The 20415-nt window shown below is 41.3% G+C and overlaps 1 protein-coding gene across 4 annotated transcripts in view; it reads right to left on the bottom strand.

Annotated features, from left to right (window-relative positions):
- mettl5 (methyltransferase 5, N6-adenosine) overlaps positions 1-20415 on the bottom strand; it is a 42892-nt gene that overhangs the window by 15505 nt on the left and 6972 nt on the right. For 3 of the 4 annotated variants that reach the window (XM_072261903.1, XM_072261904.1, XM_072261901.1), the window contains exons 4-6: positions 18518-18840; positions 6465-6579; positions 1340-1524 (exon numbers count right to left, since the gene is read on the bottom strand). In XM_072261903.1, the coding sequence (XP_072118004.1) occupies positions 1340-1524; positions 6465-6579; positions 18518-18617 (400 nt within the window). In that variant the 5' untranslated portion in view covers positions 18618-18840. Of the gene's footprint in view, positions 1-1339; positions 1525-6464; positions 6580-18517; positions 19031-20415 lie in introns of those variants that run through there. The other variant, XM_072261902.1, reaches the window with a different exon arrangement.

Genomic DNA, 20415 nt, shown 5'->3' on the forward strand with positions numbered 1-20415 from the left:
CACTGGATGGATTCCTCTGTTAATAATATTAGGAACTAATACACAGTTTTATAGTATTGTAGTAGTATTGGTAGTGTTCTAATTTGTCCTGTATTTCACTTAAATATATAACTTGTTACTCTGTCAATGTCTTTTATACCTTCTTAACTATTTACAAGAAACTTCAGCTAATTGGGGCAGCCGCTTAATTGGCAAAATGACTCGGTCCCAATTAAGCGGCATCCACTGTATATAGTTTGAGACTTCAATGCAGTGATGATGGACTATGAATTGGTGGATGTTTAATTAAAATGAAACCCCATTTTCCCATTCATTGTGGTGCCACTGTTTAAAGAAACTCTGGGGACTGATGCTCTGATCAACGTAAGTACTATTATTTTAAAATTTGGTTATTTCACGTCCATGGAATCTTGCACAGACTGCCAGCCACCTTTCCCTCCATTACCAGAGTAGGTACTCATCATGTGCACTTAAGGCTTCCAGAGATTACAAAATTTAATGTAAAATGCAAATATTTTTGCATAATTTCAAAATTCATATTTGGATTTTGGTAACATATAGAACCTGATGTGTACTTGCAACTAAATTTCCTTATCAAAGTTTGGCTATCTTAATGACAAAGTGGCAAAATTTTACTACCCTTTCTTTGTAACCAGTATTGCATTATCACCCTAAAAATATTTGGATAAAAGTAAGATACAAGATGGTGGAAACAACAGATAATATGCTTGTGGTGAGAGTAGTTTATGTGAACTGTTTATCTCTGCACAGATGCTGCCATTGCCTCAGAGAATTTTCAGTATTTTGTGTTTTAGATTTCTAGTGTCTGGATTATTTTGCTTTTGTAATGTTTTACTGAGGATTCTTACTGGGTGCATAATTCTAATATGGATTTAAATTTGAGCACTGAATTCGAAGGGAGAATACAGATTTATTATGAGGCTTGATCTCTTGCTTATGCCATTGTTAACTGCCACACAATTGAAATTTACTGATAAAAGTGGATTTGGAAATTGTCTGCAGATCTGCTTCCTCATTTGTTTAAAGTGCCTGAAATTGTTTGCATAATTGGTAATGAAACCATATGATACGTGTGTTATTCTGAGGTAATCAAATTATTTTCTTAAATTATAGCGCAACCTGTGAAGTGCCTGAATATCTGGTTCTAACTCAGAAACTTAACTCATCTTTATTAAAACAAATTTATCTCTAGCTGGTAAAGGAGTGTACTGAAGCACTGTCTTGCAGCAACTGGAATATACCTTTCTCACTATAATTTGAATGATCTTCCTGCTTAAACAAATATTAAAAATACATAGTACAATATCAAATAATCTACCTTTATTATGCTTTGTCCCAAAGGGGGGATTCATTATTACGGTATCAAATTTTTTGGATAATTTGTCTGTCAGTTTAGAACAAACATCATATTGGATCATATTGACATTGGTCAATTCAAATTCTTCTGCATTTCTGTAGAACACATCAAGGGCATCTTCATCGATATCAACTCCCAAACATAATCTGAAAAAAGTAAAGAGACCGATAAGAAAGAAATGTTTATTCAATCCTGTCCATTTAATGTGACTGGGGTTTCTATGTTGTGCCTCCGTAACCATATTCCTTTTCTGGGTTTATCTTCAGTTTTAAATTATACCAGCTTCCACAAATACAATTAATGGACTGCCACCTATCCACCATTCAAAATATTCATTATCTCCACCCTGGCAGAAAATGCCTTCCATGTACCATCTACAAATATGCAGTAGTTATTTATCCACGATACTCTGATCGCACTGTCTAAGCCCATGTTCTCTACCACCAAGGATCAGGCACATGTAACCTGCAGATTCCTTTCCAAATCGCATACCAACTCCACTTATAGGGACTTGGGAGTCCTTGTGCAAGACTCCCAGAAGGTTAATTCACAGGTTGAGTCTGTGGTAAAGAAGCCAAATGCAATGTTGGCATTTATTTCAAGAGGAATAGAATACAAAAACAAGGAGATAATGCTGAAGGCACTGGTCAGGCCGCACGGAGTGTTGTTAACAGTTTTGGGCTCCATATCTCAAGAAAGGATGTATTGTCATTGGAGAGAGTCCAGAGGAAGTTCACGAGGATGGTTCTGGGAAATGAAGGGGTTAACATATGAGAAGCATTTGGCAGCTTTGTGCCTGTACTCACTGGAATTCAGAAGAATGGAGGGGGATCTCTTTGAAACCTACCAAATGTTGAAAGGACTAGATAAGGTGGATGTGGAAAGGATGTTTCCTCTGGTGGGGTTATCCAGAACTAGAGGGCACAGCCTCAAAATTGAAGGGCGACTTTTTAGAACAGAGGTAAAGAGGAATTTTTTTGGCTAGAGAGTAGTGAATCTGTGGAATGCTCTGCCACAGACTGCAGTGGAGGCCAAGTCTGTGGGTATATTTAAAGCAGAGTTGATAGATTTCTGATTGGTCAGGGCATCAAGGGATATGGTAAAAGGGCAGGTGTATGGGATTGAATAGGATCCAGGATCAGCCATGATGAAATGGCGGAGTGGGTTCGATGAGCTGAATGGCGTAATTCTGCTTCTATGTCATGCAGTCTTAAATATACCTCCAGTTTTTTCATTATTACTCGGTTTAAATCATAGAGCTCTTCAGTGGGAACAGCTTCATTAGAAAGATTGCAACGGTTCAAGATCAGAACTCATCGCCATTAGTCCAACTGGGGGTGGGGAACGTATGCTGGCTTTGCCAGCCGCATCCAAATCCCAAAAATTAATGAATAAACAAAAATCACTGTGTGCTCACATGAATCAATAAGCATCACCAAGATTCACATCAACTCTAGATGGGATGTAAACATGCAGGAAATAATCTTTTTCAATGATATATATCAAAAGATGAACCTTCCGACTAAAGTTTTCTCAGTAGCTTGTCCTCTTCCTCTTCTTCCCACTGCACTGCTGATGTTTCCAGTTACCGTACACATGAAGTTAGATAAGTTATACAATTGGGTTAGGTAAATGGAGCCTAACAAAATGCAATGGAAAATAAATACGACAATCAACAGTTAACTATTTAGAAATTAAACTTAAAGTATGATTGGTGTTTAATAAATTTTATGCCACAGCTTGCAATTAGGTGGTGATTGACAGTACAGATAGTTTGTGAGGTGGAGAGTATCTGTGTTTTCCAGGTGCACCATCTTGAGATTCTCAATACCATCCACAGTGCTTCTCTCCACACGCAGCAATAATGGTTCAGGGATCACTGGGAATTAGTGTAGATGTTGTCTTCTCCTCAGGAAGCTTCCCTTGAATCTATTCCTGTCAACACGATAATGACAGCTCATGACAGAGCTCAAACAGAGTGTCTGTGATGTCTGATGGGGCAAAAATAATGGGCTGTATGCCTCAGAGAGGTCAGTGACAATGGTTTACTTATTATTCCAGTGACTATGATAGATCATGCAGTATTTGTGGTACCTTCCCAGTGTCCTAAGGTGTCTGCTGTAGGTGGGCCAGGTGACACAAAACAGAAAGGACAGCCAGGATCACTGCTGCCTGGAGACCACGAGCTTCATACTGTGTCTAAGCCTCAATCTTTCCACAATCAACCAAAGACTGTGTTGACACATTGAAGACTGATGAATTTCTTCACTGGGAAGTGGCTCCTGACATTTGGGAAATGATCCACAATGAACCTTAATTTTAGGAGGAAAGTGTGGCACAACTGGTGTGGAATAGTAAAGGACGTTGGCCTTCTGTATGTTACACCAGGCCCATCGTTTTGGATCCTTCAGTGAAAGCACCAATGCCGACTTGGAGCTCATCCTGTAAGGATACAATAATACAAAGCTTGTCTGCATACAACCTCTGGACTCCTAAAATTTGGGTATCTTTGTTGTTGCCTTACATTGACTAACTTCCTTTTAGATCAGTGATCTTTCTGGTAGCAAGTTTGTTGGAAAAGAAATACAACGGTGCAGCGTGAAGGATTGAAGGAAGCGTTGGGGCAATGATACCGTCTTCGTGGATGCTGACCAGTGTAACGAATGGAGCAACTGTAGATCTATCAGTTAATATTGTGGCTTGCTTGATTCATGAAGCTTGTGTAATATGGAGACAAATTTCTGTGGGAAGATGATTATATACCTTATACTTTATTGTCGCCAAACAATTGATACTAGAACGTACAATCATCACAGCGATATTTGATTCTGCGCTTCCCACTCCCTGGATTACAAATATTAAATATTAAAAATAGTAAAAATAGTAAACATTAGTAAATATTAAAAATTTTAATTATAAATCATAAATAGAAAATAGAAAAATGGAAAGTAAGGTAGTGCAAAAAACCAAGAGGCAGGTCCGGATATTTGGAGGGTACGGCCCAGATCCGGGTCAGGAGCCGTTCAGCAGTCTTATCACAGTTGGAAAGAAGCTGTTCCCAAATCTGGCCGTACGAGTCTTCAAGCTCCTGAGCCTTCTCCCGGAGGGAAGAGGGACGAAAGATGTGTTGGCTGGGTAGATCTTGTCCTTGATTATCCTGGCAGCACTGCTCCAACAGCGTGCAGTGTAAAGTGAGTCCAAGGACGGAAGATTGGTTTGTGTGATGTGCTGTGCCGTGTTCACGATCTTCTGCAGCTTCTTCTGGTCTTGGACATGATAATTTCCATACCAGGTTGTGATGCACCCTAGAAGAATGCTTTCTACGGTGCATCTATAAAAATTAGTGAGGGTTTTAGGGGACAGGCCAAATTTCTTTAGTTTTCTCAGGAAGTAAAGGCGCTGGTGGGCCTTCTTGGCAGTGAACTCTGTTTAGAGTTTTGGAGGCTATCCCATAATCTCTACTGACTGATGTAGTCAAAGGCTTCGGTGAGATGAGAAAAGGCATGTGTTGTGGTCAGTGTTACACCCAACATTTTCTATAAGTTGTCACATGATGAAGATCATGTCCACAGTGCCTCTTGATGACAGAACCCACCCTGTGATTGGAAAGCAGCCCTTTGGCTAGGATAAGATTGTTGAGGAGGACGCTGGGGAAATTTTCCTGTGCCAGAGAGCGAAGAACACCCGTGCTTACCACAGTCAGACTTTCTTTTTTGAAGATGCTCATGATTATAAATCCGAGGTCTCCTAGGCTACCTTCCCCTTCCTAGATGTGGATGATGAGGCTATGAATTTGTAACTGAAACTTGTTATTTTTGAATTGCGATACAATCTTCTAATCTTGATCAGCAGTAATTCAATAAGATTATTGAGGATAGAGTCAAGGATCACGCATAACACAGTCAAAGTTCGACAGGCCTTCACAATCATTTTTCAAAAGGGTGCTGGTAGTTTCTTTTATCTAATGAGTTAACCACCCTTCCCAGCACTGGGTGGGTTGGGGATAATTAGGCTGCAGAAGGTTTGCAGCACAAAAGAACCTGCTCATGTCGTTAGTTATCTGTTGGTTGCTCAATCACCGGTCCTCTCTCCACCATCACCATTATTTTTTAAGTTGTTTTGCTGGGAATCTGTCACTGGGAGCTTGTACAGCTTCTTCCCCCCTCAAGGAAATGTGTAGTTTTCAATCCAACAGCTCCTTGGATTTGCTATTAATTAGCTCCTCAGTCCCCAACCATTGACAAGAACAAGAATTAGTTTGATAGAAAAGCCAAGAGTCTCTTCCTGATAGAGACTCCGGATAGCCCATTTGTTGTGGACACTGCAGCTCCTGAGGCTGAGAGTTGACTCAAAACACAGGACCATTGAATAATAAATGACAAAAGTGGTTACTTAGCCACTTGAGTCTGCCCCATCTCATTTAAGTGGTTTCCACATTGGCCAACATTCTCATATCTTGGATAGAATGATTTGAGTATCTGGTCTGTGTTGGTTATTTTGATGCAGTGTTAATGGTATACTGGTTTATTAGTCTCGCTGTACTGAGATACAGTAAAAGACTTTGTTTTGAATGTCACCCACTATCAGAAAGGGCCTTTCAAATGGAACGTTAAATTGAAATTTTCTCTGCCTTAGGAGACCAGAAAGATAGGAAGTTTGATCTTGTAGGATGAGCTTGACTGCAAATTGGCTGCATTTATCTACATCAATGACTGCAACTGGGTGTGATGCTTTTAAGGATAGTGTGAAAATGTGTTAATGTTGTAAAATTCAATACAAATTATTTTAACCAGGCCAGAATAATAGAAGCTAAATTACAGACAGCATGGATCAATGCCTGTAATATCACTACTAAACATGACATTTAACTGTAAGACATTGACTCTTGCAGAAAATTAAAGCTATCCTTTAAAAATGAATAACATCAATGAAAATAACTGCAAAGTGAAAATAGTCTAGATGTGATTCATTAGATTTTAGATGCGTTACATTAGATTTTGAAGCCAAAATTACATATTTGCTTACAAGTCCACAAATTCTTACTTTACTCTGAATATTTCACTCCTATATTTTGCAGTCCACTTACCCTGCATTCAGCAGAGCTGCACCAATACTGAGAACTCCACATCCACACCCAAGATCAGCAACCAATTTATTCTCAATGTCATCGAACGTTGTGTGTATCGTATACAGCATACATGCTAAAATGAGGGAAAATAATTTTTCACCATATTGAACTATTTAAAATTTATGCAGTTTCTCCACTGTGATTATATTGTGTTTATGTGAGGCAAAATAGTGGACCTCCTGGCATAGCTGTGCTTGAGCATAGTCAAATTAGCATATTTGGATTTTCAGAAAGCCTTTGATAAGGTGCCACACATGAGGCTACTTAACAAGATAAGAGCCCATGGAATTACGAGAAAGTTACATACGTGGATAGGGCATTGGCTCATTGGCAGGAAACAATGAGAGGGTTAACATATGAGGAATGTTTGTCCGCTCTTGGACTGTATTCCTTGGAGTTTAGAAGAATGAGAGGGGACCCCATAGAAATATTTTGAACGTTGAAAGGCATGGACAGAGTGGATGTGGCAAAGTTGTTTCCCATGATGGGGGAGTCTAGTACGAGAGGGCATGACTTGAGGATTGAAGGGCGCCCATTCAGAACAGAGATGCAAAGAAATTTTTTTAGCCAGAGGGTGGTGAATCTATGGAATTTGTTGCCACAGGCAGCAGTGGAGGCCAAGTCATTGGGTGTATTTAAGGCAGAGACTGATAGGTATCTGAGTAGCCAGGGCATCAAAGGTTATGGTGAGAAGGCGGGGGAGTGGGACTAAATGGGAGAATGGATCAGCTCATGATAAAATGGTGGAGCAGACTCGATGGGCCGAATGGCCGGCTTCTGCTCCTTTGTCTTATGGTCTTATGGTCTTACCCTAACATGGTTTGAGAATTGGTTATGAAATTGAAAACAAAGAGTGGGATAAACTGAACCTTTTGAAGTTGACAGGTTGTGGCTTTGGGCAGGAACATTGCTTGGTGACCAACTAATTACAATCATCATTTTAACTTATTTATTTAATTATTGAGATGCAGTACAGACCAGGCCTGTCTGGCCACACCACCCAGCAAATCCCCCTCCCCCCAATTTAATCCTAGCCTAATCACGGGGCAATTTACAATGACCAATTAACCTGCTGGCCGATATTCCTTTGGACTGCGGCAGGAAACTGGAAAACCCGGAGGAAACCCACGCAGTCACGGGGAGAACAAACAAAATCCATACAGGCAGTGGCAGGAATTGAACCCGTGTCTCTGGTACTGTAAAGCATTGTGCTAACCACTACTCTACTATGCTGTTCCAAACATCAACAATTTGGCTGAAGGGACCAAACAAGATATTTCTAAGCTTGTTGATACTAAACTAGGTGGGATAAGTGTGGAGGGTGTAAAACGACTTCAAGAATAGATTTGCAGGAGGAGGGGAACCAGAGTGTTAGAGCAGATAGTGAGGTGGAGGAGGATAAAGGTCATGCGAGACTGCATTATAGACAGAAATCAAAGGCTTGTACGTGATAGAAATGTTCTCAGGTGCATCTATTTCAATGCAAGAAGTATTGTAGGTAAAGCAGATGAGCTTAGGGTGTGGATTGGCACGTGGGATTACGACATTATTGCTATTAGTGAGACTTGGTTGCAGGAGGGGCAGGACTGGCAGCTTAATGTTCCGGGGTTCTGTTGTTTCAGATGTGATAGAGGGGGAGGGATGAAAAGGGGAGGAGTGGGATTACCAGTCAGGGAGAATATCACAGCTGTGTGTAGACAGGACAGCCCGGAGGGCTTGTCTATGGAGGCCATATGAGTGGAGCTGAGGAATGGGAAAGGAGTGACCACACTAATTGGGTTGTATTATAGACCGCCCAATAGTCAGAGGGAATTGGAGGAGCAAATCTGTAGAGAGATACCAGACCGATGCAAGAAACAGAAAGTTGTAATAGTAGGGGATTTTAACTTTCCACATATTGACTAGGACTCCCGCACTGTGAAAGAGCTAGATGGCTTGGAGTTTGTCAAATGTGTTCAGGAAAGTTTTCTAAATCAATATATAGAGGTACCAACGAGAGAGGATGCAATATTTGATCTCCTATTAGGGAACCAGACAGGTCAGGTGACAGAAGTATGTGTAGGCGAACATTTTGGGTCCAGTGACCATAATATCATTAGTTTCAAGTTAATTATGGATAAGGATAAGTCTGGTCCTCGAGTTGAGGTTCTAAATTGAAGAAGAGCCAATTTTGTGGAAATGAGAAAGGATCTAGGAAGAGTGGTTTGGGATAAGTTGTTTTCTAGCAAGGATGTGTTCAGTAAGTGGAAGGCCTTCAAAAGCAAAATTTTGAGAGTACAGAGTTTGCATGTTCCTGCCAGGATTAAAGGCAAAGTTAACAGGCATAGGGATCCTTAGTTTTCAAGGGATATTGGTGATCTGGTTTAGAAAAAGAGAGAGGTGTATAGCAGGTATAGATGACAAGGAACAAATGAGGTACTTGAAGAGTATAGAAAATGTAAGAAAATACTAAAGAAAGAAATCAGCAAGGCAAAAAGAAGACACGAGGTTGCTTCGGCAGATAATGTGAAGGTAAACTCGAAGGGTTTCTACAAGTATATTAAGAGTAAAAGGATAGTAAAGGACAAAATTGGTCCCCTAGAAGATCAGAGAGGTCGTCTATGCGTGCAGCCTCACGAGATGGGGGAGATCTTAAACAGTTTTTTTGCATCAGTATTTACTCAGGAAACTGGCATAGCATATATGGAACGAAGGGAAACAAACAGTAGTGTCATGGAACATATAGAGATTAAAGAGGAGGAGGTGCTTGCTGCCTTACAGCAAATAAAGGTAGGTAAATCCCCTGGGCCTGCCATAATATTTCCTCAGAACTTGAGAGAGACTAGTATAGAAATTGCAGGGGCCCTGGCAGAAATATTTAAAATGTCCTTAGCCATGGGTGTGGCGCTGGAGGATTGGAGGGTAGCTCATGTTGTTCCGTTGTTTAAAAAAGGCTCCAAAAGTAAATCAGATAATTACAGGCCGGTGAGCCTGACATCAGTAGTAGGTAAATTATTGGAAGGTGTTCTGAGAGATCAGATATATAAGTATTCGGACAGCCAAGGGCTGATTAAGGATAGTCAGCATGGCTTTGTGCGTGGTAGATCGTGTTTACCGAATCTTGTAGAGTTTTTCGAGGAGGTTACCAAGAAGTAGATAAAGGAAAGGCTGTGGATGTTGTCTACATGGACCTTAGTAAGGCCTTTGACAAGGTCCCACATGGGAGGTTAGTTAAAGAGGTTCAGACACTAGGTATCCATGGAGAGGTTGTAAAGTGGATTCGAAATTGGCTGTGTGGGAGAAGACAGAGAGTGGTAGTGGATGATTGCTTATCAGATTGGAGGCCTGTGACTAGTGGTGTGCCTCAGGGATCTGTGCTGGAACCATTGCTGTTTGTTGTCTATTTCAATGATCTAGATGATAATGTGGTAAATTGGATCAGCAAGTTTGCTGATGACACTAGGATTGCAGGTGTTGTGGACAGCGAGGAAGGCTTTCAAAGCTTGCAGAGGGATCTGGACCAAATGGAAAAATGGGCCAGAAAATGGCAGATGGAATTTAATGCAGACAAGTGTAAGGTGTTGCATTTTGGAAGGACAAATCAAGGTAGTACACAGTAAATGGTAGGGCACTGAGGAGTTCGGAGGAACAAAGGGATCTGGGAGTTCAGATATATAATTCCCTGAAAGTGGCGTCACAGTTAGACAGGGTTGTAAAGAAGGCTTTTGGCATCCTGGCATTCATAAATTAAAGTATTGAGTATAAGAGTTGGGTTGTTATGGTGAGGCTGTATAAGACATTGGTGAGACCAACTTTGGAGTATTGTATGCAGTTCTGGTCACCTAACTATAGGAAGGATGTCAGTAAGATTGAAAGAGTGCAGAGAAGATTTACTAGGATGTTGCCGGGTCTTCAGGAGTTGAGTTACAGGGGAAGATTGAACAGGTTAGGACTTTATTTCTTGGAGCGTAGAAGAATGAGGGGTATAGACAGAGTAAATGTGAATAGGCTCTTTCCACATAGATTAGGAGAGATAAATACGTGAGGACATGGCTTTAGGGTGAAAGGGGAAAGGTTTAGGGAGAACATATCGGGAACTTCTTCACTCAGAGAGTGGTGGGAGTGTGGGACAAGCTGCCATCTGACGTAGTAAGTGCGGGTTCACACTTAAGTTTTAAGAATAAATTGGATAGATACATGGATGGGAGAGGTCTGGAGGGTTATGGACTTGGTGCAGGTCAATGGGACTAGCGGAATAAAGTTTCGGCAGAGACTAGAAGGGTCAAACGGCCTGTTTTCTGTGCTGTAGTGTTCTATGGTTCTAATCTAGGGACAAGTCAAGTGAGGAGTCAGACATGGCAATGTGGAAAAATATGAGGCCTACTCCAGCCTCTACTGCTTACATTCCCTGTGAATTGATTGGTGTGACCTTGATTGCATGAATTCAATTCAATCATATTGAAAAGTGGGAAGAACTACCTTCAGGCAATCCTCTTAGGTTACGTGTTTGTTTCTGTTTTGGTTATTTTTGATGGGCGGGTGGGAACTGTATTTAGTGAGTCAAAATCATTTCTACAATGAACTGTAATTATATACAAAGATACCGAGCTGTCATTTAGATTGGATTATTTCACCCAAATGCTCAGCCACAGTCATTTTGTTCCAAGCTACATTTCGGATCAGTACTGGTAGGACCAATGCTAATTTATACAATAGAATTATTTTAATCTGGTAAACTCAGGATTTTGGTGCTAAACTGAGATTTCAGAGTTCTTTATTATTCCAATTAATATTCTAATATGCTTTTAATTCACTTCCTTTTGAAAAGATATTACAGAATAATATCTTTATAATTCCCTATATTCCCTAACAAGCAATAATATCATTGCTTGTGAGGGAAAATATTACAGCAGTGCTCAGGCAGGACAGATTAGAGGGCTTGTCTACTGAGTCCTTATGGGTGGAGCTGAGAAACAGGAAAGGTATGGCCACATTAGTGGGATTGTATTACAGACCACCCAATAGTTAACGAGAATTGGAAGAGCAAATCTGCAGAGAGATAGCAGGCAACTACAGGAAACATAAAGTTGTGGTGGTAGGGGATTTTAGTTTTCCATACATTGATTGGGACTCCCATACTGTTAGAGGTCTAGATGGTTTAGAGATTGTAAAATGTGTTCAGGAAAGTTTTCTACATCAATATATAGAGGGACCAACTAGAGGGGATGCAATATTGGATCTCCTGTTAGGAAACCAGTTAGGACAAGTGACGAAAGTCTGTGTAGGGGAGCACTTTGGTTCCAGTGATCATAACACCATTAGTTTCAATTTGATCATGGACAAGGATAGATCTGGTCCTAGGGCTGAGGTTCTGAACTGGAAGAAGGCCAAATTTGAAGAAATGAGAAAAGATCTAAAAAGCGTGGATTGGGACAGGTTGTTCTCTGGCAAAGGTGTGATTGGTAGGTGGGAAGCCTTCAAAGGGGAAATTTTGAGAGTGCAGAGTTTGTATGTTCCTGTCAGGATTAAAGGCAAATTGAATAGGAATAAGGAACCTTGGTTCTCAAGGGATATTGCAACTCTGATAAAGAAGAAGAGGGAGTTGTATGAAATGTATAGGAAACAGGGAGTAAATCAGGTGCTTGAGGAGTATAAGAAGTGCAAGAAAATACTTAAGAAAGAAATCAGGAGGGCTAAAAGAAGACATGAGGTTGCCTTGGCAGTCAAAGTGAAGGATAATCCAAAGAGTTTTTACAGGTATATTAAGAGCAAAAGGATTGTAAGGGATAAAATTGGTCCTCTTGAAGATCAGAGTGGTCGGCTATGTGCGGAACCAAAGGAAATGGGGGAGATCTTAAATAAGTTTTTTGCATCTGTATTTACTAAGGAAACTGGCATGAAGTCTATGGAATTGAGGGAATCAAGTAGTGAGATCATGGAAATTGTACAGATTGAAAAGGAGGAGGTGCTTGCTGTCTTGAGGAAAATTAAAGTGGATAAATCCCTGGGACCTGACAAAGTGTTCCCTCGGACCTTGAAGGAGACTAGTGTTGAAATTGCGGGGACCCTGGCAGAAATATTTAAAATGTCACTGTCTACGGGTGAGGTGCTGGAGGATTGGAGAGTGGCTCATGTTGTTCCGTTGTTTAAAAAAGGATCGAAAAGTAATCCTGGAAATTATAGGCCGGTGAGTTTAACGTCGGTAGTAGGTAAGTTATTGGAGGGAGTACTAAGAGACAGAATCTACAAGCATTTGGATAGACAGGGACTTATTAGGGAGGGTCAACATGGCTTTGTGCGTGGTAGGTCACGTTTGACCAATCTATTGGAGTTTTTCGAGGACTTTGAAAAGGTCCCGCATGGGAGGTTAGTTAGGAAAATTCAGTCGCTAGGTATACATGGAGAGGTGGTAAATTGGATTAGACATTGGCTCAATGAAAGAAGCCAAAGAGTGGTGGTAGAGAATTGCTTCTCTGAGTGGAGGCCTGTGACTAGTGGTGTGCCACAGGGATCAGTGCTGGGTCCATTGTTATTTGTCAGCTATATCAATGATCTGGATGATAATGTGGTAAATTGGATCAGCAAATTTGCTGATGATACAAAGATTGGAGGTGTAGTAGACAGTGAGGAAGGTTTTCAGAGCCTGCAGAGGGACTTGGACCAGCTGGAAAAATGGGCTGAAAAATGGCAGATGGCATTTAATACAGACAAGTGTGAGGTATTGCACGTTGGAAGGACAAACCAAGGTAGAACATACAGGGTTAATGGTAAGGCACTGAGAAGTGCAGTAGAACAGAGGGATCTGGGAATACAGATACAAAATTCCCTAAAAGTGGCGTCACAAGTAGATAGGGTCGTAAAGAGAGCTCCTGGTACATTGGCCTTTATTAATCAAAGTATTGAGTATAAGAGCTGGAATGTTATGATGAGGTTGTATAAGGCATTGGTGAGGCTGAATCTGGAGTATTGTGTTCAGTTTTGGTCACCAAATTACAGGAAGGATATAAATAAGGTTGAAAGAGTGCAGAGAAGGTTTACAAGGATGTTGCCAGGACTTGAGAAACTCAGTTACAGAGAAAGGTTGAATAGGTTAGGACTTTATTCCCTGGAGCGTAGAAGAATGAGGGGAGATTTGATAGAGGTATATAAAATTATGATGGGTATAGATAGAGTGAATGCAAGCAGGCTTTTTCCACTGAGGCAAGGGGAGAAAAAAACCAGAGGACATGGGTTAAGGGTGAGGGGGGAAAAGCTTAAAGGGAACATTAGGGGTGGGCTTCTTCACACAGAGAGTGGTGGGAGTATGGAATGAGCTGCCAGATGAGGTGGTAAATGCGGGTTCTTTTTTAACATTTAAGAATAAATTGGACAGATACATGGATGGGAGGTGTATGGAGGGATATGGTCCATGTGCAGGTCAGTGGGACTAGGCAGAAAATGGTTCGGCACAGCCAAGAAGGTCCAAAAGGCCTGCTTCTGTGCTGTAGTTTCTATGGTTTATATGGTTAATAGTATAATAATTTTTTTGAGTGAAACCAGTAGATTTAATGTGTGAGAAAAAGAGGCCCATCTAAGGCTACGTCCACACTACGCCAGATAATTTTGAAAACGCCAGTTTCGAGTAAAAACGACAGGCGTCCACACTAAGCGTTTTTCAAAATATCTCCGTCCACATTAGGCGGATATTTGGGCGAATCTCCTCCTACTGGGCATGAGCAGGACACACACAGAAAACAAGCGAAGAGGAAACGATATACTTCGTGCGCGTTTGTCCAGTTACACAGTAGAAAAACTTAAAAGGAATTGCTCTTGGCTCTCGCACAGGAGGACTTAAAACTTAAAAAAAAACAAATATTGGAGCGTATGGAGGCAACCGACAGGGAGTTCACGGACAGTATGACCCAGCTGACGACGAACATTGAAAAACTAACTCTGTTACATTAATAAAGCACCTTGTTAAACGTATAAAACGTCTGCATCAGTGTTATCTTGTATTTCCATACAATGTTACATTAGGCTGTTACACATCTATTGTCAGAGAAATACTTGCATAAATAGGTAAACCACCTTCATACAAGCAAGGACAGAAAACAGGGCAAAGTGAGTATACTTATTTATTCAGTAAGCTATGGGTCAACTGGCTTCAGTCTAGTCCATCTGTTCTGAAATTGTTAGGTGGTGGCGTTCAAGAAAACAACGAACATCTGTTCCAGCACGTCATGACAGCGTTTTTAAATAGTCAAAAAAACTCACTTTACAATTTAACTCTCACGCCGTTCACACCAACTGCGCGTTATAACAGCTTGCGCAGTACCAAGCAGAAGCAGAAAAAAGCATTGTTGTTGTGGTGTTGTCATGACAGCGTTTTAAAATCTCTCCGGTTACCCCATACACACTACGCCGGATATTAAGCGTTTTCAGATTTATTCACTCTGGAGAGTATTTTCGAAAATCTCCGTTTTCAGGGGCTGAAAACGCCGGCTCAGTGTGGACGGGAGGGCAAAACGAAGAGAAAAAGCTTCATTTTCAAAATTATCCGGTGTAGTGTGGACATACCCTAAGTTCAAGTGAGTGCACTAAATACTGGCAAGTTTAAATGGAGTGTGGGTACTGGGACCAAAGTAATCTTAAAAGGAGCACAGGAAATGTTGCAAAGGCAGAGTTAAAGAGCGTATAGGAAGCAGGGTCAAGCAGGTTTCAGGACCAGAGCTCTGGTGTGTTTCATGAGAGCAAGGGAATCAGCACCCCCTGAGCCAGAACCACTGTGACTACCAAACAGCTGTGATTTCTGAATGATCCGATAAAGGATTATTGTAGTTTACTCACTATGAATAACATTCCCACTTTCCACTGAGTGAAATGGAGAGGCAAGTCTTGTAGAAGCATGTTTACCACCTGAAAAGTCGTCATATAATGCCCTCATATAAATATATACAGTGCCACTTCATAAATATTGCTAAATATTTGTATTTGTCCAGTATGCGATGGATAAACTTAATGTGACTTGTGGATTTTTCTGCAGATCACTATTATGAGCATCTACTCAGTTGTTTTATTAAGTTTCTGTCTAATCTCCAAAGATGTTATGTCTGAAAATTGGAAACCATTGCTTACTTTACTTTATTGTTGCCAAACAATTGATACTAAAGCGTACAAACAACAGTGATATTTCATTCTGCGCTTCGCGCTCCCTGGAGCACAAATCGATAGTAAATATTAAAAATTTAAATTATAAATCATAAATAGAAAATAGAAAAGGGAAAGTAAGGTAGTGCAAAGAAACCGAGAGGCAGGTCCAGATATTTGGAGGGTACGGCCCAGATCTGGGTCAGGATCCGTTCAGCAGTCTTATCACAGTTTTATTGGGAAAACAATAAAATCTGGACTTAGTGGAAGGGTTGGCTCAATCTATCGATTCCTTTCTTATCTATAGTCTTATCATCATTAGGGACACCCATACTTTCTGAAAGGCCAATGCTTTTATAGAGTTGTGATACCTATAGATCACTCAGGCTTTCTTAATATAATGGTAGATTACTTAAATATTTAATGACAACATGACTGGGCTGAGAAGTGGCAGATGGAGTTCAACCCAGATAAGAGTGAGGTGGTTCATTTTGGTAGGTCAAGTATGATGGTAAGTATATAGTATTAATGGTAAGACTCTCGGCAGTGTGGAGGATCAGAGGGATCTTGGGGTCCGAGTCCACTGGACACACAAAGCTGCTGTGCAGGTTGACTCTGTGGTTAAGAAGTCATACGGTGCATTGGCCTTCATCAACCATAGGATTGAGTTTAAGAGCCGAGAGGTAATGTTACAGCTATATAGGATCCAGGTCAGACCCCACTTGGAGTACTATGCTCAATTCTGGTCACCTCACTACAGGAAGGATGTGGAAACTATACAAAGGGTGCAGAGGAGACTTACAAGGATGTTGCCTGGATTGGGGAGCATGCCTTATGGGAATAGGTTGAGTGAACTTGGCCTTTTCTCCTTCGAGCGGCGGAGGATGAGAGGTGTATAAGATGATGAGAAACACTGATTGGGTGGAGAGTCAGAGGCTTTTACCCAGGGCTGAAATGGCTAACACGAGAGGACACAGTTTTAAGGTGCTTGGAAGAAGGTACAGAGGTTTTTTATGCAGAGTGGTGAGTGCGTTGAATGGGCTGCCAATGATGGTGGTGGAGGTGGATATACGATAGGGTATTTTAAGAGACTCCTGGATAAATACATGGAGCTTAGAAAAACAGAGCTATGGGTAACCCTAGGTAATTTCTAAAGTACATGTTTGGCACAGCATTGTGGGCTGAAGGGCCTGTATTGTGCTGTAGGTTTTCTATGTTTCTAACATGCCCAACCATTGTTATTATCTGGGATTTCTTTTAGCTATTACTAACAATAGTTATAGCCTAAATTTGGCAAGTGGAGGTGGAATCATGCATTTAAAGACAATTCCACCTTATACAAAAGAAAGATAACTTCACATGGACAGTTGGAATTCAGAGTTGTACATCATCAGAACACACTTCTCCACTTCTGGAGTTGTCAAGTAACAGTCCATTGTCAAAACTGATTGGGTTGAGATAATGCACTATTAAATGAAAGGATGAATTGTGTATGGAAACCAATAGGTCATAACTACTGAGTTATTGATGGAGGTGACCCAAAATTTCGGGAAAAAGAAACAGACACAAGAGATAAAAAGGAGTTAGAGAAGAAGTTTGATTGAGTAATGAGGCAGCTAAAAGCTAGCCCATCACTAATGATATTGCTGAGAAAGGCAGACAGAGAGGAACTAACAGTACAGTGGAAGACAATAAACTGCTGGAATGTGCATGAATTTGGGAATAAGCAGTGTCGGCAATGGCCTGATTTGAAGCTACGAATTCCAGCATCTGCTCTGTCTCTCCATCCAGCCTGATATGAAGATGTTTATATTTAACCTTGTCAGAACCATTCTGTTCTCACCCACAATGCATGGATAGATGAACTATGTTCAAAATGTTTGAATTTCAGAAGAGACAACTGACTGAATGACTGAGTGTGGCATAAGGGGGAAAATTCAGCAGTCTGAAGCCATACATTATACAATGGACGATAGCTGTTGGAAGGCAATCATTGATGCAAAGGTGTTTCTTGGGGGCTTAGCCTCCATCACGGGGCTTGACCAGACTATTTTAAACTCTTGGACTTTGGTGGGCAGCAGTAACACCCTTCCAAAAGCATGATTATATGCAACTTCTTCTGGTTAAGATAAAAATTGGGTAACTAGCACTGCATGTTGATAAAGAATCACAAATCTATAAAGCACATAAATGGGCTCTTTGGCCCAAATTGACTATGCCGACAGTGATGCTAATCCCATTTGCCTGCATTAGGCACAAAGTCCTCTACTCCTTTCCATTTTAAGTATGTGTCAGAACACCTTTCTGAGACACCACTCCCTAAAGATGTCCTGGGTACTTTGAGGGCTAGTGCCCAAGATGGAGCTGTCTAGATTTACAACCTTCTGCAGTTTCTTTCGGTCCTGTGCAGTAGCACCCCCCCCCCCCCTACCTACCAACCATACCAGACAATGATGCAGCCTGTCAGAATGTTCTCCACGGTACAACTATATAAGTTTTTGAGTGTATTTGTTGACATACTAAACTCCTAATAAAGTATAAATAAATACAATTCTAATGTGCATTTTGTTTTAACGGGATACGTGGCCAATTCCTTCCTACTTCCCACCTGTTCATGCTTTATCAATACACTTCGAGGGGTTTTGGTACAGTAATGGCACAATGCATTAATATACAGTACATTGCGTCGCAGGCCTGAAGGGTCGATCAGATGTGCTTTGTGCACGGCAATGAATAAATGGGCACATGGGAGATGAAACCACGTACAGCCAATTACTGGCGGCATCACTCACTATTAAAGAAAATAAATACACGAGGATTCCATGACCATTCCAGAGTAAAGATTAAAAGGAAATCATCTGGTACAGGAGAGTAGTAGAACTCCCATGTTGTCGGGAGATGTTTACCTGCAATGTGCGGGCTGGTTGGATACTGTTCCAGTAGTAACTTAGGCCGATCAAAACCCTCGACCCGCTGCAGCAAACTTTCCAGCTCCTTCAGCTTCATGGCAACTGCCTACCTCCGGAACGAAGTCCAGGCACTCGGGGCCCGCTGAACACCCTGCTCAGCGCTGCCGATTACCGGGGGCTCATCCCAACCCTCGGAGCCTGCGAGCACCCTGCTCAGCGCTGCCAGTCACCGGGGGCTCATCCTAACCCTCGGCGCCCGCTCAACACCGGGTGTTCCGGCGGCATTTGCGTGAGGCAAAGAAAAAGAACTAGTCGATGACCTGCAATGAAAATTACTGGCGTTCTTATTTTAAAAATTTATTTCACATTTCCGACTTCCGCACTACTGTCCTTAATGAGCATGCGCTAAGCGTTACTTTAAAACCGGGTACACACTGGAAATTGTTCTAATGTCTTTAAATTAGGTTAAGCAGATCACCAACATGTTCAAGTCCCCCGAAGATCAAAATTGCAATGGTGGGGTTCGCCAAGCAACGTTGTTTGACTTTTGTGTGCAAGACAAGTTCACGCTGTCGCAATTAGCTTGACATATTCAGTCCGTTCAGTGAGCTTTTAAGGAGATATGGTACAACATAAATAATACTCTTGCACTTGGGGGAAATCTGCAACTGAATGAATGGGGGAAAAACAAATATGGATTCGGGTGGGAGAATGCTTCCAGGGAACGCAGAGAAACCTTTCTATGGTGGATTACACCAAGCTGGTTAATAACAGTACCTGTTTTTTTTGTGTGTGAAAGCTATCAAAGAAGCCAGAATTAGAATAAGGTTTAATATCACCGACAGATGTAGTGAAATTTGTGGTTATGCGGCAGCAGTACATTATAAAGCATACTAAAATTTTAAATTACAGTAAGTGTGTATGTGTATATGTGTGTGTGTGTATGTATATATATATTTATAAATATAGAAATCCCTAGCACATTACAGGCCATAACATTGAATGGGGGGGGAAACGTTACAGACATGTAAAAACACGTTACAGACCACGTAACCTACTCTAGTCACTGCCTAGAATTTCCATACCGCATAGCCCTCTATTTTTCTAAGCTCCAGAGTCTCTTAAAAGATCCTATTGTATCTGCCTCTACCACCGTTGCTGGCAATGCATTCCACACATCCACCACTGTCTGTGTGAAAAACTTATCTCTGACATCCCCCTTCCAAGCACCCTAAAACTGTGCCCTCTCCTGTTAGTCATTTCAGCCCTGGGAAAAACTCCTCTTGGCTATCCACACGATCAAAGCCTCTCATCACCTTATTCACCTCTATCAAGTCACCTCTCATCCTCCATCGCTCCAAGGAGAAAAGGCCAAGTTCACTCAACCTATTCTCATAAGGCATGCTCGCCAATCCAGGCAACATCCTTGTAAATCTCCTCTGCACTCTCTCTTTGGTATCCACATCCTTCCTGTTGTGCAGTGACCAGAACTGAATACAGTATTCCAAGTGGGGTCCAACTAAGGTCTTACATAGCTGTAACATATATATAAAATTAAATACATAGTGCAAAAATTGAGGTGATGTTCATGGGTTCAATGTCCATTCAGAAATCTGATGGGAGAGGGGAAGAAGCTATTCCTGAATTGTTGAGTGTATGCCTTCAGGCCTCAGTACCTCCTCAGTGAAGAGAAGAAGGCAAGTCCTGGATGATGGCAGTCCTTAATGATGGATGCTGCTTTTTGACGCATTGCTTCTTGAAGACATCCTGGATGCCAGGAAGGCTAGTGAGCTGACTGAATTCACAACTTTTTGCAGCTTATTTTGATCCTGTGCTGTAGTGCCCCCCCCCCCACCATACCGGATAGTGATGCAGCCAGTCAGAATGCTCTCCAC

This window comes from Mobula birostris, chromosome 6 (genome assembly GCF_030028105.1).
Source record: "Mobula birostris isolate sMobBir1 chromosome 6, sMobBir1.hap1, whole genome shotgun sequence".
In the NCBI taxonomy this organism is placed as follows: Eukaryota; Metazoa; Chordata; class Chondrichthyes; order Myliobatiformes; family Myliobatidae; genus Mobula; species Mobula birostris.